Source organism: Oncorhynchus nerka, linkage group LG14 (genome assembly GCF_034236695.1).
Source record: "Oncorhynchus nerka isolate Pitt River linkage group LG14, Oner_Uvic_2.0, whole genome shotgun sequence".
NCBI lineage: Eukaryota > Metazoa > Chordata > Actinopteri > Salmoniformes > Salmonidae > Oncorhynchus > Oncorhynchus nerka.
Window position 1 is genome coordinate 41625652 of NC_088409.1, and position 17465 is coordinate 41643116.

A 17465-nucleotide genomic window follows, 5' to 3' on the forward strand; every position below is an offset into this window, starting at 1 on the left:
GCATACCCATAACATGATGCAGCCAACTCCATGCTTGAAAATACGAAGAGTGGTACTCAGTGATGTGATGTACTTTCCCCAAAGATAACGCTTCGTATTCAGGACATGAAGTTAATTTCTTTGCCACATTTTTTAAATTTATTTGTATTTTTTACAGTTTTAGTTTAGTGCCTTATCGCAAATATTTGTATTCTGTACAGGCTTCCTTCTTTTCACTGTCATTTATGTTAGTATTGCGGAGTAACTACAATGGTGTTGATCCATCATCAGTTTTCTTATATCACAGCTATTGAACTATTTAACTGTTTAAAAGACACTATTGGCCTCATGGTGGATCTCCCTGGTCCTTCTGGTTGAATCTCTGTTTGAAATTCATTGCAGAGACTGAGGGACCTTGCAATCATTTGTATGTGAGGGGTACAGAGATGAGGTAGTCATTAAAAAATAATGTTAAACACTATTATTGCAACTTATTATGTGACTTGTTAAGCACATTTTTAATCCTGAAATAATTTAGGCTTGCCACAACAAAGGGGTTGAATATATTTCTAAAAACATAATTCCACTTTGACATTCTGGGGTATTGTGTGTAGGCCAGTGACACAACATCTCAAATGAATCCATGTTATATTCAGGCTGCAGCACAACAAAATGTGGAAAAGGTCAAGGGGTGTGAATACTTACGAAAAAGACTAGTCTTAATTTTATCTCACATGAAATGCATCAACAGCCTCAGCAAATAATATCTGCAAACATGATCGGTTATGGTAATGTCAATGTCGACGACTATGATCTGACTGGCATACTGTGTCTTTGGTTGTCCAGTGATAATCTAATGATGTTTCTGTAAACTACAGTGTATCTCATGATATGGACCCCAGAATAGGCCGCATCAACTATGAAATGGCCAATAGGCCTTTGTAAGAGTTTCAAAATATGTTTCACTGTGGTGACTGTTCTGTAGGAATTATACAAAAAAATACACATCACATCTTAATTTAAGAAGTTAATTATTTGTTTATTATTCATTTATTTAAGTATTTCTATCTCCAAGATTCACCCACCCGAAAAATATAAATTCCGGTTTATTCAAAAATTAAATGAAGGAATTGTTATTGACCGCATCAAAGGAATGAATCAACAAAATCAAAGTGGCAATAATCATAATCATTATTACAATAATAATTAAATCATCAGAATATCCACATTCATAACAAATCCATGTACAATGGCAATACACTCTTCAATATCACTCTTCCATTAATATACACAAATCCCCGAATGTCTGTCCTTTTTAAAACAAAAATAGAGGGGTTGGGGGACTATGGCTTGTCAAGGGGTATGACTATGTGTGACCTGTGGGGTTGAAAGTTCAAGGGTGAGGGAGGGTTGGCGAGTTGGAGGCACACTTAATAGAACTTGAAGAAATGGCTAATAACATGGTGTTACTTGCATGGAAGAGTTGCTTCACAAGTAACAGTGTGACCTGAACCAAACGTTCAGCCTGACAGAGGGGTCTATGAGAGGCAGAGTTCGGGGAACTAAATTGGAAAGATTAGATAAGGGTTGTCTGGATAAATATATATATCTGAATGACAACCATTGCAAACATTTAATGTAGAGAAACGCAAAACTTAAATCAAATAACAACGAAGAATCATAATAGTTACAGGAATTCAAAGAAAAGGAGATGGAGGTCACTGGAAATATTATCTTAGTTATTCTATATACTGTATATGTACAAACATTGCTTGGTCACCCAAATATAATTTTTTTAAAATGCCTCGGTTGATGAGAAAATGAGTGCAAGCCAGAGATTGTTTTGAGAGGCATAAATAGGTGTGTAGGTGTTCAGAGGTGTCAGATCGGTCAGTGTCTGCACAGAAAGTGCTTCCCAGACAGCTGTCCTTTAAATTGCCAGTGTGAACCTCTCCACTCCCCAACATTTATTCTTTGAGGAGTCAAATACGTCATTTAAGAGAGAGAGAGAGAGAGAGATTAGAGGATTGAGGAAAAAACTGTACACCCTGCATATACAAACAAACTGTATATACACATAGACATACCATATATACACACACATATCCAGTATATACACAACAACTGTACACACACTGTATATACACACACATTCAATCACGTAAAAGGTATTAACCTCTAATCTCTCGCTCTTTTGATGTGTCACCGTTCAGTGGTCAGAGGTGAAGGAGGGCACAGGGTTTTATTTAGCTTCTGTGTCAGTGGAGTCCATACAAAGAAATCAAATGGAAGTTCTACAGAAACTTGGCTCCAGAATTCGGTCTCACCACACTGGAAAAACATGATAAACTCGCGTCTTCTCCACTAAGCTCACATCAGAGACAGAAATAGGAAAACAAGAACGTGATGGTAAGGATGTCCTCTTCTAAGGAGTTTTTAGATCGTCTGTAAAAATGGAGAGCTCCCCAGGGATTGTCAAGTAGAAAAAACAACATCCATCCTCACATCTCTCTTCCAGGGATTACAAGAGAGAAGTGGAGGGGTACAGGTCACGGCAACGTGCAGATCATTGTGAGGGGAGCAGGTAAAACAACAGTTTGTGTTTTTATCCGTCACAATCCCAGGGCAATCTTTCTCCCCAAAAGGGTCATGTTCCATAAGATTGTCTTAAGAAAAATCAGTTGATATAAAATGGATCATTTCTGGACTGTCATTAGATACTAGTCTTGTCATTATCAAGAAATAAACATTTGCGAGAGGAAGATTTCCAATGAAAAGTTGATGTAGTACTACGGTAAGAATAAGCATGATTATAGAAATATAAATCATAGCATTTTCTACATTTTTCAAAGTTCTAATTGAAGCAACATTTTGTTTTGTAGCAGTTTCACTTGTAATAGGCTGTGCATAATTAGTTTCCTTTAAATGTAAAACTAATAGAGATAAAGAAGAAAGAACAAAACCAAAACCAAAACCATGGCAGATATGAACAGGAGCAGAAAAAGTCTAAAAGTGAACAGAAACTGAGGTGGGTGGTTAAGAATAGATAGAAAGAGGAATGGGTAGATAGTGGGTGGACTGTAGAAAATGATAGGAAGGAAAAATGAAAGAAACCAATTGTGAGATCTTAGAAAAATGTTAGGAAAGAAAAATTACAGCACCTTTGAAATGCATCTTATACACAGCAGCTCTCCCTCTTTCATTTAACTTACTACTCAATCCCAAAAAGTTTATATCATGTCAATCTGCATAGCTGTTCTTCACATGCTTGATGAGCCAACAAAACCATTTCCCGAGATTGGCACGTCTTGAAAAGAAAAGAAAATATCTAATCACAAGCGTCAAATACAGATTGTCCAGCCATCCAATCAGAGAGAGAGGGCCCAAGTAAAGTAGGGTAAATAACACAGCAGATCCTTACATGGTCAGCTGTGGCTCTGGACTATCCTTAAGGTCAGGAGAATTGGACCAATGGCCCAACTTCTCCCTTTGTCAGCCAATCGCATCACGAGAGAGCGCTCTTGATATATGGCCAGGCCACGCGGGCTGCCCATGTTGCCTCAGCCAATTAGGTTCCAGATTGTCCTCCACGAAGCTGCGTGATTGGCTAAGGAGAGAAAAGGAAGACAGAGAGAGAAGGAACGGGGAGGTGCTTGATGAGTTGCTATCCAATCATAGCCATCCCACTAGGCACAGACGTCATTTCAACGTCTAATTTTGATTTACAATCGATTGAGTTGTCAACTAAAGTTAATTTAATCCATGTCATTGGATTTAGGTTCAAATTTGGGTGAAAAAATACTAAATTCCCTAACGTCCCTAATGAAATTGCATAACTACATCACATTTAGCCTTTTTGTTTAAATGATGTGGAATCTATGTTGATTCAACCAGTTTTTGCCCAGTGGGATAGATCTTGTTAAGAGATGCACCAACCACTGTATCGGATGGCAGTCCCTCCAAAGTAGGATTAATCTCTTTGTCAGTTTGTGTTTAGCTCTGAGGCAAATATTTGTTTACCTGAGTCTCTCAATTCTGCATCTCTGAGGTATATTAATGGCAATGCTCATATATCAACCAGTGACCCTGTATAGTCCCATATCTTTACTCAATGCAGATGTAAAACCCTAGTTGCTTTAAAAGCCATTTTATTACTGATATGTTTTGGCACTAGAAAGGTAGCCATATTAGCTGACTTAACACAAGTTAACTACAACAAACTCTCCCTATTAACAATCACATTTGGTTAACTTTTAATTCAACACTCTAAATCTCTCTCATATCTCTGAATCTCATCCACTCTACACTATGGCTAATCCCCTAGTACTGACCGACACAGCATTGGCGGAGGCATTTTGACCCTATACACAAAGTGCCGAATCCTAACTTGAGATCCGCATGTTAAACTCAGACTTACTCATAATGCATGATGCCAATGGGAGAACTGCAAAAATATAAATCAAGTTAGGATATGGCCCTTAGTAAATGGACTCTTAACCAAATACAAAAAGTGAAATAAGACTGGTGTTGGGTTCTGCAAAACCAGGACTGTCCTGAAGCATGTTAATTCACTTGAGACGCTAAGCCAGCTAAGGAATGTTATCCAATAAAGCACCACCAGTGTGAATCAAAAAGGGCCAAAATAAACCCAAGTTCACATCTAAACAAAGATTACAATGGACAAGTTATACACAAAACAAGAAGACATGACAACACAGTATAACAGTATTCAATGACATGATGATATCTGAACAGTTGACACAAAGCAACGAATTCCTTTTAGTGCACTGTGTGTGTAACATGTTTTAGATTCAAAGTACTCTTTACTAACGATGCCCCAAACAATCTTTTGTTTTCTCAAAATGTTGTTACATTAGCATTCATCATGCTCAGCTGAATGGTACGTTAACTTAAAAGTAGTCCCTCGAAACGACATGAAGAAAGTCTATGCCACATACAAATTTGTCTGAGCGCAGTTTGACTACTGGCCAAAATGTCATTATCTGAGACCCAGGCACTTAAGGCTAGACTTAACTGGCTACCCCAAAAAAAGAATCAAATAAATAGTTTACGTGGTACTAAACAGAAAAGGCCATGACAACAATTTTGGAAGTGTACTAGGTGTTACAAGTGACTACGTTATATGACAGGACACTGAAGGTCCACAAATAGTATCCCTTTGATATTTTCAACCACTTAAAATTGCTGGTAAACTTTTTACCTGACAACTTTGTTATTGTCTCATTTGGTTTAAGCACCCTACTGGACCCAGCTCCCACTCCATTAAACAATTGCACACGTAAGGACACGACACACATAACAAACAAACATAGACAAATACATAAAAGAAATAGGCTACCTTGACAATAACAGACAGAGTGAGAGAGACAGACATACAGACAGTGGGAAACATGACAGGCAGTGCTATTGACACACACACTTGATTTGGAGACGGCCCTGTTTGTGTCTGTAGCACCAGTTGATCACACACAGGTTCTGAGATTGAGAAGAGAAAACATTGCACGAGTCCAGTCCACGAATGGGAAGTCCCTTAATTTACACACGATGTTTTGAAAACATCAAACACTTTCCTTAGGGCAAAAATAAAACCGTATTCTGCTTGTTCTGGACTCTGTAGTTAGTCTGCATTTCAAACAGTTATTTTTGGATCTTGATTAGACTGTTTATGTACTATCATCAGTTAAAATAATCCTTCTGTCAATATCATCGCCGCCTGTTATTTGAAAACCCTGTTAAAATACACTCAAAGGCACTAAGGAAACCAGACTACAAAAGCCAGATGACCACATCTCTACCAATTAAATTTGAGAGCTGGAGTTTTCAGGACAGGAAATGACTAGACCTTTATCGATGTAATTATGGGATACTACACGCATGTATATAGTAGTAGGATGCTATTGGCTACTGAGAAGTTTTTGGGGAGTGAGACGTTATATAGTGTTTGCTTACTGTCTTTATTTGATTAAACAAACACACAAAGCAAAATCTCACATAGTCGCTTGGTTTGGGGATTAGGCCTATACCAGTGTATGATAGGCTCTATAGTTTGATCGATTGAAACAGTACATGAGGATCCCACAATGTCAACGATAACTAAAAGGTATCATTATCTTGTCCTGCAAGACAGATACTGACCAAAGCCCAGTTTGAGCATGACGGAAATGAGGTCCATTGGAAAGCCCTTTTGTTGTCTTGTATGATAATGCTGAACGTACTGTACAGTTAAATGTACAATGACCCCCCACACATTTCTTCTCTCTCTGGTTTGAGTACACATAAAAGAAACGGGAAAGATTGCAGTCATCTCATCCTCCTCAAAAAAGGAAGGAAATGTGGCAAGACTTTTTTATTTGTGTCTTCTCTCTCTGATTTGGTTTAGTGTTGTTTTTGACCTGCTCCCTCTCCTCTATGCCAAGTCCTGCTGTTGCATTGCTCTCAGTTGCCTCCGTGCTTGTCACTGGGGAGGATGTTGGGTTGACACGGAGCTCTCCATTCTGGTGTGGACTGGAGTGGAGATGAGGAGTGGGGGGAGGAGGAGGGTCTACGGGTGAGGTGACTCCATTCTCATTCCGGGGCAAGCCAGTGGAGGAGATGCATGAGGAAGAGATAGTATGGTCAGGATCAGTAGTCATCCCTCCTTCTTCTTCTCCTCCTCCTCCTCCTCCTCTTCCACCTTCAGTATTCACACAGGGGTCTGCTGAACCCAGGGAGGAATGCTGGGCCCCCTAGCAAGACAGAGAGAGGGAGGGAGAAGAGGAGTAGGAGAGGGGAGAGATGGGAGTGGGAGAAGGGGCATTCAGTGGGGGATTTGTGGCATGGACAAGGGTGTAAACGAGTCAGCCAATCCAGGAAGGAGAGAGGGAGGCAATATAAAGAGTCATATGTGAAGCAGGAAATGTGGGGAGAGAAGGCAACAGGGAGGATGGAAGGAGAGGGAGTATGGGTGATATAAACAATCAAGGAATAGTCAAATAAAAAGAGGAGGCCAGTGAAGAACAAACAGGTGAGTAGAGGGAGAGTAAATAGGTGAACCAGTTACGAATGTAAAAAGAATAGAATGGAGGAAATAGGGTGGGGTGATGAGGGTCCCGATAGGAGAGGATCCAAGCAGGAGGTAAAGAAAGAAAGGATCATGTGAGAAAGCAAAGGGAGGGAGAGAAATAAGTGACAAGGGATGGGAGGAACAATGGAGAAAGAGAAATAGAGGAAAATGAGTTACAGAGCAGAAGTATGAAGTACACCAGTAGAGATGGACAGCATAGGAGAGGGGATACAGTCAGAAAAAGAAAAGGTGGAAGGAATTACAATCTCGGGTTGACCAACATGTCAGAGTGTCTTGATCTTCATATGATGCTGAGTTAGAAGGGGGTACTAGTCAGGGACAGGTGTCAAAAGGAGTCTGAGCAGTCAAGTAGAATGAGAGTTGTGTCAGTCTTAGCCAATGAGATTAATTTCAAGGAATTTCTATACATTCTAATTTGTATTATAAACTGGGTGGATCGAGCCCTGAATGCTTATTGGCTGACAACCGTGGTATATCAGACTGTATACCACGGTTGTGACAAAACATTTATTTTTACTGCTCTAATTACATTGGTAACCAGTTTATAATAGCAATAAGGCACCTCAGGGGTTCGTGGTATATGACCAATATACCACGTCTAAGGGCTGTATCCAGGCACTCTGCTTTGCGACGTGCTAAGAAAAGCCCTTAGCCGTGGTATATTGGTCATATACCACACACCCTCGTGCCTTATTGCTTAAATATACTGTAGTAAAGGCTTGAAAACCATGGTGACACAAATAGTTATGACTCTATAACGTGATACAATTGTGTCACCTTAATTCATCTTACGCACATTAGAATCCATGCGCATTTCAGGTTTAGCATGGTTTTTGCTAAGCTTTCAGTCAATTGACCTTTGTCAGAGCAAAACTTTCACAGAAAGAAGAAAATCAATGAAGAGCCAAAAAGCGTTCACCGAAAGCTTAGCTAAGACCACAATAAATGTGCAGAAATTCAATACTGTTTTTTCATGCACCTTTGTTCCCTTGTCAAGTGTGTGGTTGATTCCCACACATCATTGAACCTTATAAGTACTTTAACATTTAAATAGTAATAAGTACTTTAAGATAAAACATTCTAGATGATAATATTATAGTATTGCATTACTATAATAGTCTAGCATGCAGATGTGTTACAGTAATGAACTTTGAATTGGAGGACATAATGACTAAATACTGCTCTACAAAGCGTGTATAAGAAGCTAGTATTCAAGAGCTCTTGAATAAAATCTCAACTGTGTCTAATCCACCAATCAGAATTTCTAACCCATACCCATTGACCAATTATCAATGGATGCTCATTCATTTACCAAATCTGTAAAACACTGGGTTAGAATTTGTAATAAGTGAATAAGTCAAAAGTTTGGTTTTGCTATCTATCCTTACCTACATTGGCGCAGAATAACGTCATTGCAAATACCAGATTGATTTCAGTTCTTAATTAAATCAAGCTCTGAATGCAAGTCATCGTGTTCAGTCCTGTTCAGTACAGTCTGTGTTGGAGCAGTAGGAAAGAAAATAGCTGGGTTATTGGCACTGATGGAGGTTGTGTTAGATTGAGGAAATGGTGTCGAACGTATCCAAGTCAAAACAGGAATGTGGAATCATTTCAAAGTTTTCTACACGAATAGAAGAATCTCAATTGACATTTACTCTACGAGATGCCAATACCTTTCCTCAAATGTGTAATAACTTCATTGAACAATAAGGACTAAAGACCATTCATATGATTGTACCAAGGAGTATGAAGTCTTAAAGATGTGAACGATGCACTGGAGAAGTGAAAGTCAGAAAAAAATGTAATTCAAGAGGGTTTTATGATCTGCATCCAGTACAGAAATTAGTCGGAAACAGGCCATTTGATTTCAAAACGAATTAGCATTAAATATCAGTGTGGGTGTGTCCATTGTGTGTAGCACATGTTTCCATCTCTAGAAAGAGAACAAAAAATGTCCTTCAGAAAGTGGAATTGAACTGGCAGACCTTTTCTCTTCTCACTCAGAACCTTGTAAAGCACACGGCGATAACCAATTTCAACAGAGATTACCGTTAGCATACATGCTAATCCCATTCCCTACTTGGTGCTAGCAACAGTAACAGGAAATGTGTTATGGAAACAAGAAGAACAAGTGGTATTTCTCTACCAGTGCTCGATTACTTTCAAACCAGTTCTACAAAAATTACTACAAACCCTTTCACATTATTTATCCAAGTTTAGCCAGACCTGCCAATGCAACTGAGAAAATTGTGCGAATATTTTATGATAAGAAAGTTAGATAGCTGCTAGATAGCCAACCTATGCTAATAAAAGAAGCAGCGATCCAATCAACTTAACAAAACGTGCATCACTCACTGTTAAAGATCCATATGTGCAGAGTTTGCTTACTTGAACAACTTGGTGTTTATATTTGTACAAAAGCTGCAACTAATAAAAGTTAGGAAATTGTAGACAAAAACAACACATAGCGGATGAATTGTGCAGTGTTAAGTGCATTGTTAGTATGCTTTGGTACGCAATTCTCAAATGTTCTTACTCAGCAACATGAATAGGAAATTAATTCTCATTTTCTGTTTCAAACTAGGCATATCATTGTGGAAATTAGATGTACAAACCAACCAAATATTCCAGAACAGTAGTATATGACTGACATACATATAAAGGACACTAGACAACTCTCCAAGTATGACCCAGAGCAAAAAGAACAACAATACAGTACTGGCGACACACTTGATCAAACTCACAATGACAATACATGAACATTGGATCAACTTATGTGCTCAGGTGCCATATACATACAGGACACATACACACAGGAATATATAAACACACTCTCCAAGAAACACACACAGTGACATATACGCACACCAGTTGTTTATTTTCAGGGAAGGATTGTGTCAGATACGGAGATTTCCCATAATTCCCGTCATTTATTTGGGGGAGTGGTGGGAGGGGAGATGAGTCGAATCGAATGGATATGTTGATGACCCACCGTAACGTGTTCCTCCGTGAGACACGTGCGGTGTGTGTAAGTGAGTTTGTGTTGATTTGAGCAGGGGTATTGTTGTATATGGATGTAGTCAGTTACCTTGTTGATATTGGTTCTTGGAATAGAGCCTACTTATATGTATTACTGCAGCAGAGCCATCAGTGTTTGTACATGTACCTAATAGAGTATCTGTGAATTGTCAAGCTGTTTGTCATAACTAGAACTAACTATGGCCTGGATTCAATCAGATCGAGCATTAACCATCGTTAACCAGTGTTGGCCGACATCTGCATAGCAAATGTTTTATTATCCCTACCGCGTTAGACGTTCATGAGCTGACATATCGGCGACTGTGCTCTTGTCCGTCACAAACCATTCCCTTCCTTGTTATCCCTACCGCGTTAGAAGTTCAAAACGGCGCTAGAAATTGAAGGCTCTATCGATGTTAGAAATAATGACTCTCAAATGTAATGTCAATCCATTGATGTTAGGCTAATGGGAGAGGTTTAAAGCCTATCAATCTAATTTGAGTGTTTGATTGGTAACACGGCTGCATAAATATCTAATGCGGCCGCATGGAATTTGTAGGATTACGTTGGGTGTAGTTTCGTTGCTTCTTGTGGATTTGACAACTCTTTCGCAGTTCCGACACTGCCAAAACAACGGCTATTCGGCTGTCAATCTGATTGAATCTAGTCCTAAGTATATATTACTTCCATCTATATTCTGATCAAACAGTTTGCTTATCATCCCAAAACAACACAGGGAATTGAAAGAAAAAAGTAGTGGAGGGATTAACAAGGATGAAGGATGTGAAGAAGGATGAAGGATGTGAAGAAGGATGAAGGAGTAGTTGCAAGGTTTTGCAAATGCCAACATTTGATAATAGTGGAGCATTGAAATGGAGCATTGAATTAAACAACTGAACATTTCGATGCATTTCGGTCAGGAATTCTACCATTGATGCTGGAGTTTTATGGTTTGAATTCAGAGGGTAAGCAATTTACCTAATGCAAAGAGTTACACGTTTAGGAAGTCTCCGTATATGACTGAATTTGTGCAAATAATGTTGGCATATTTGTCTGAGTGGTGTAAGAGTCACATACATTAATGTATACACTATGTGTATTTTAAATCTGTACAATACATAAATCTAAAATGTCAAATATATAGTGCTACACAGTGCCTATGGAAAGTATTCAGACCCCTTGACTTTTTCCACATTTTGTTATGTTGCAGACTTATTCTAAAATTAATTTAAATGTTTTTTCCTCTCATCAATCTACACTCAATACCCTATAATGACGAAGAAAAAAACATTTTTTTATTTAACAAAAAAATTAAATGAAAATATCACATTTTAATAAGTATTGAGATTACAGCAACGAGTCTTCTTGGGTGCGACGCTACAAGCTTGGCACACCTGTATTTGGGGAGTTTCTCCCATTCTTCCCTGCAGATCCTCTCAATCCTCTCCATTTTCAGGTCTCTCCATAGATGTTCGATCGGGTTCACGTCCGGGTTTTGGCTGGGCCACTCAAGGACATTCAGAGACTTGTCCCAAAGCCACTCCTGCCTTGTCTTGGCTGTGCGCTTAGGGTCATTGTCCTGTTGGAAGGTGAACCTTCGCCCCAGCCTGAGATCCTGAGTACTCTGGAGCAAGGTGGAGCAATTTTTGTCAAGGTTCTCTCTGTACTTTGCTCAGTTCATCTTTGCCTTGATCTTGACTAGTCTCCTAGTCCCTGCCGCTGAAACACATCGCCACAGCATGATGCTACCACCATGCATCACTTTAGGGATGGTGCCAGGTTTCCTCCAGACGTGACGCTTGGCATTCAGGCCAAAGAGTTCGATCTTGGTTTAATCAGACCAGACAATGTTGTTTCTCATGGTCTGAGAGTCCTTTCGGTGCCTTTTGGCAAACTCCAAGCAGGCTGTCATGGAGTACTGTCATTTCGAGTCTCATATGCAAAGTTTTTAATGATTTATAAATTTGCACAAATTTATAAAAACCTGTTTTCCTTTTGTCATTATGGGGTATTTTGTGCAGATTGCTGAGAATTTAAAAAAGAACACATTTTAAATCAAGGCTGTAATGTAACAAAATGTAGAAAAGGTCAAGGGGTCTGAATACTTTCCAAAGACACCGTCCAGCCTGGCCTCATAGACTAGATGTAAAAGTTAACAAAAATCTGGTACACTCAAATTAGTATGATATGTTATGTTTGGTATGGTTACATCAGGCCGAAGGTTATTTAAGGCAAAAATTAAAGGAGGGTAGTTGGTCGGTGTGGATGGTTGAGCGTATAGCTACTTTGCAACTACATAGCATGTTAGCTAACCCTTCCCCTAGCCCTTTCACCTAACTCCTGACCTTAACCTTAACCCCTAGCCTAGCTAACATTAGCCACTTAGCTAACGTTAGCGTTAGCCACCTAGCCACCTACTTAACGTTAGCCACAACAAACTGGAATTCTTAACATATCATACGTATTGCAAATGTGTAGCATATATTATGAATTGTAATATATCATACGAAATGGATGATGGACATCCACATATTAATACATGCCATACCAAACATAACAATCATACTAATTTGAGTGTCCCAGATTTTTGTTTACTATGTTATGTCTACCCCTGACTCTGGGTTGATATTTCAGCTCCAGCATTTATTGATTTTCTATTACAGTAAAGCTCGACATTATTCAAATTGCTGTTGACAAAATCAAAATAACCAAAATAATGTGAACAATAGGTAAAGAAAGAAATAATATTGCTGTTGATAATACGTGTGATTTTCTGTATAATGTCTGTGTAAGTCAATAAGTGCTTCTGTTGGTGCTGCATACGGTCAGTGACGCACATACAGTACAGTGGAGGAATCAAAGTGAAGAGGCAGAATGTATGGATGGAGAGAGGCAGTACCACTGAAGTGTATGCTGGTTGGTTTATTACCTTTGTACTCGGGGTGGAACGGGCGCGAGACGGGGCTGCACTAGGATGGATTGGCGCCTCCCCTAAGAGAAATCACCGTATCTCATCAACACAGGAGAAGAGGAGAGGAACGATAGAGAAAAGGAGGAGAGGAGAGGCTAGGCTTGTGTGCACTGAAGAAAGTAAAAGGTAGAAGTTGGGTGTCGAGGGTTGAGGAGCATTAGGGATACTCAACGCCCACAGGACACACACAAACACAAAGGAACACACACCACCATTCGCGCCAACACAAACCCAGCAGCCTGAAAGCACAAGAGGGCCCAACATGTCAACCAAGTCTGCATGCTGAGGAAGCAAACCAAGGCTGTTGATACACACATGCAGCAGTACAGATGGTAAGTAGCCATCTTGTGCAAGCCAGAACATGAGGCAGCTTGATGTACAAGTACACCCTCTGGACATGATGCTACTCTATCGCAGGGCCATAGCCCCCAACCTATCTCCTTAATGCGGAGCCAAGCAGAGACACATTGGGTCCCGTTTTTAGTCTTTGTAATGACACGGCCTGGGATCGAACTCCCAACTTTCCATTCTCAGGGCGGACACTGACAACAAGGCCACTGAGTTGGTTTGGCAGTAAAGATAGCTGCATTTTAATTCAAGCTAAATCTCATTCATTGATCCAAAGATTGAAAAGTCTTGTCCAGAAAAATGGTATCTCTGATCTCCTCTGAAGCTGAGGGGTTAGAAGTTGAGGCAAAAGGTCATGCTACTGCTAAACATGCAGTAATCATTGGCAAAAGTAATAAACACCACTGTTACTGCAACAAGGAATAAATAGTATTAATAAACAGAGTTAAACAATATAAATATGCATACACATGTAAAAAAGGTTGAATAACACACTTAAACACATACAGGGTTATAGAGACCGTAGATAACTGATGTGATAGAGATAACCATGTAAAGTGAGACATGCATTATATTCACAATGATGCATGGAACATTTAACATTAAGTTTGAGAGGATATGTACAGTACAACATCCAAATGATGATTTATTTGTTATGAGTCATTCCAAGGACAGGGTGATCTACTGTACTTTCAAGAGTGCTACCACTAGTTGCTGCCTACAGGTGAAATATCTTAATTGGACCCGTTTCTCACAGCAGGAACATAATCCTGCACCAACAGGAATGTGGATAATAATTCATGGATATGTTTGTAGGGGTTGATACATTTTTCAATAGGGCAAATCAAGTCAAACATTTCAAGTGGAAAATACAAAACATTAGAAGCTTTATAAACCCTCAAATACAAACAAGTTTGCATTTCCTGCTGAACAGGAAAATTCTCTGTTACAACAGATTGATCAAATTAAGATAGAACATTTGTATAAACGGTAATAATAAAAACTCAAGCAATATTATTACATTAACTAATTTAATCAAGTTTGACAATGAAATCCCATTAAAACCAGATATTTAGTAGAGAGGGGGTGGAGGTATTCTCAACATAATGCTGTAGGAATATGAATCCACAAATTCCACACAAAAAGCTGAAAGCCGAGTGAACTGCCCACTGTTGGGATAATAAAGATAACGTGAACGTGAACCCTATGAGTCACCGACACCCCCACCTAGACACCCGGCATTAAACACCTGTTGCTGCCATGGCGATGGACAAGTGATTGTACGGCTCACTGCAAATAATGACAGATATTGGATACGCAATCATTAAAACATGCCGACATGCTCTGCTTGGGCATAGCCATGATGGGAATGTAATGGTACACAAACAATTGGCCCACAACAATTTATGGCTTCATTTTATAATCTTATTGACTATAACCTTCAGAACAATGGAGATAACACAGAAATGTTCACGTGGTTGCATGATAATGGGCAATTAACATGAGATAAAAGAAAACCTGGGTGGAAGCATGACATGGAAATAATGAATGTCATCAGAAGTTCCATGTTGGACTGCTGTGATTTAATACTGTGTCCAGGAAGAGACCCAAACAGCTTCATGTTGGATAGCAAATCTGCCTCTTTCAGCTTGGAAACAAAACCAATGTCCAGATGGATGCCCAGCCTTGGATGCTCCTACGACCACTTGGGAAGAGCTACTCAAACTCTATCTCTCAGCCCTCAGAAAGAACCAATAGATTCCGATTCCAATGCTGTCTGAGGCTGTAGGCCAAGTCTATCATGACACTCCCTCAACTACATGTCAACCACAGACTGGCCACGTTCGACCGAGTGAAACCAGTGTGAGCGCAAAACTCTGGTCTGCTGCTTGTCTGGCAACTGAACACAACGCCACGCATCGCTGGACGGCTTTACCCCCTTTCAACCACAGTTTCTAAGCCTTTCTGGCTAATCTCTCCCTCTTCCCCCCTCCCTTCCTCTCCCTCACCCTCTCTCTCTCTCTCTCTCTCTCTCTGGGGGAGCTGTGTACTGAATGGAGAAATAACAGGAGAGACACATTGGATCACTGCTCACTTGAGGAAGCGTGGCTGAAGCCCTGACTGTTCGACACCTTGCAGGGGTGCTGCATTCAGCTGCATTCTTATCTGGGACATAGCGGGAGCCCTGTCTGTTCACACCGCTCAAACGTTCTGCTTTTGTTTTTATCTCTGCATGTCAGAACATGTCTGTTGCCTCTATTGAGTCTGATTTGACTCGGATTGGGATAAAGACATTTGGATTGGGGAAGTGGCTGGGTGGGACTCAGTGAAGCTTGAGCGTACATGTGGCATGTTGTTTGCAAGAGACATTGTGGTTTGACACATACTCACTCTCTCTCGCACATTCTTTTACACACACAAACACACACACACACACACACACACACACACACACACACACACACACACACACACACACACACACACACACACACACACACAGAGAAATCTGGCTTGTCTTTGCAGCATGACTCATGATTGAGGGTGGGCTTGACCGGTTTGACAGGAGATGATGGATGGCTGGCTAAAAGCATGGACCGAGAGACATTGAGTGTGGATGCTGGAGACGTTGTCGGCCTGACAAATTAACTCATCCTCAGGATCAAAACTGTTCAATAGTCGTGTATTATGTCTGTCTTGCATTTGTGTTAGACTTGTAATACAACTTGACGTTGACATGCTCAGTCTGAATAATAGGGATGAAGGAGTTTGGATTGAGGAAGCGGTTGGGTGGGACTCATCTTCTGGTGGAACAGGGATTTGATTTAAACGAATGAAAGAAGCTTGAGCATACATCTGTGATATCGTTTGCAAGAGACATTGGGGTTTGACACACTCTGTCTCTCTTCACACACACACACACACACACACAGACACAGACACATACACACACTGAAAGCTGGTATGTCTTTGCAGCATGACTCATGCTTGAGGGCGGGCCTGACGAGTTCGATAGGAGATGAGTGGCTGGCTAAAAGCATGGACCGTGAAACATTGAGTGTGGATGCTGGAGACGTTGTCGGCCTGACAAATGAACTCATCCTCAGGACCAAAGCTGTTCAATAGTTGTGTATTATGTCTTGCATTTGTGTTGGACTGGTAATACAACTTGATTTAATACATATAGTTCACACAAAGTTGATAGACGTGTCTGAGATGTACAGTTACTACAGACGCTGATTTGATTACAACCCGGATGTGGTCAGACGTAATATAAACAGATTGATTGAGAGACAGACACAAGATGTAAACAGACGTTCTTTGACCTTCAAAGCACCTAAGCGGATTGACAGACAAATGACAGTCTCACCCAAACCCAAGGACTTGTCTGGACGAAATAAAAGGGACAAATCAACAAAGAGATGAAAACAACATAGAGAAGGATAGAGAGATAAAGACACAGGCCATCCTACAGACATGGCGACCGGAAGAAGAAAATCACAGACCTGATCGGCGAAGACCCTAACGTTAGCTTTTGGCGGCTCAACCACGGCTCCTCCCCTTATCTCATCCTCCACAGCCATAAGTCTGAGAGAGAGAGAGAGTGAGTGAGAGAGAGAGAGAGAGAGAGAGAGAGAGAGAGAGAGTTCAAACAGTTGTGAGAGAATTGTGAGTAAACTAGACAAGAAGTAACTAAGTGTAATACGTAAGGCTTATAATGACTGTCCAGGTGCAAGCTGGATCTCTCATTGCCCTGAAAAACGTTGATTTGTCAATTATACCCATTACCTGGTCTATAGTAGAGTTGTTAAAACCTCTGGTAGCCAAATTATAATCTATTCAACCAATGCTGTAACTGTTTAACATACACTGCTCTAGTAATACGAGGAAGCATTTTTGAGGCAGTTGAAGTGCATGTTTCCATGTTCCCCAAGGGATTCAGCATGTCTGTCCAATTCAGGGTGTTTTCCAATGTAATCATGCCTAATGATGTCTAGATTGTGGTGTTTTGCCGGTTATCGTGTTCTGAATGGGGTTTAATTAGCAACACATCCTCATCCTCAT

The 17465-nt window shown here is 40.2% G+C and overlaps 1 protein-coding gene across 1 annotated transcript in view; it reads right to left on the reverse strand.

Moving 5' to 3' along the window:
• Window positions 1–1019: 1019 nt before the first annotated feature.
• The window catches only part of LOC115141108 (ras/Rap GTPase-activating protein SynGAP-like), a 122135-nt gene continuing 105689 nt past the window's right edge, over window positions 1020–17465 (reverse strand). The window contains exons 24-25 of the mRNA XM_065027201.1: window positions 16907–16988; window positions 1020–6725 (exon numbers count right to left, since the gene is read on the reverse strand). Of these exons, the coding sequence (XP_064883273.1) occupies window positions 6315–6725; window positions 16907–16988 (493 nt within the window). The 3' untranslated portion in view covers window positions 1020–6314. The remainder of the gene's footprint in view (window positions 6726–16906; window positions 16989–17465) is intronic.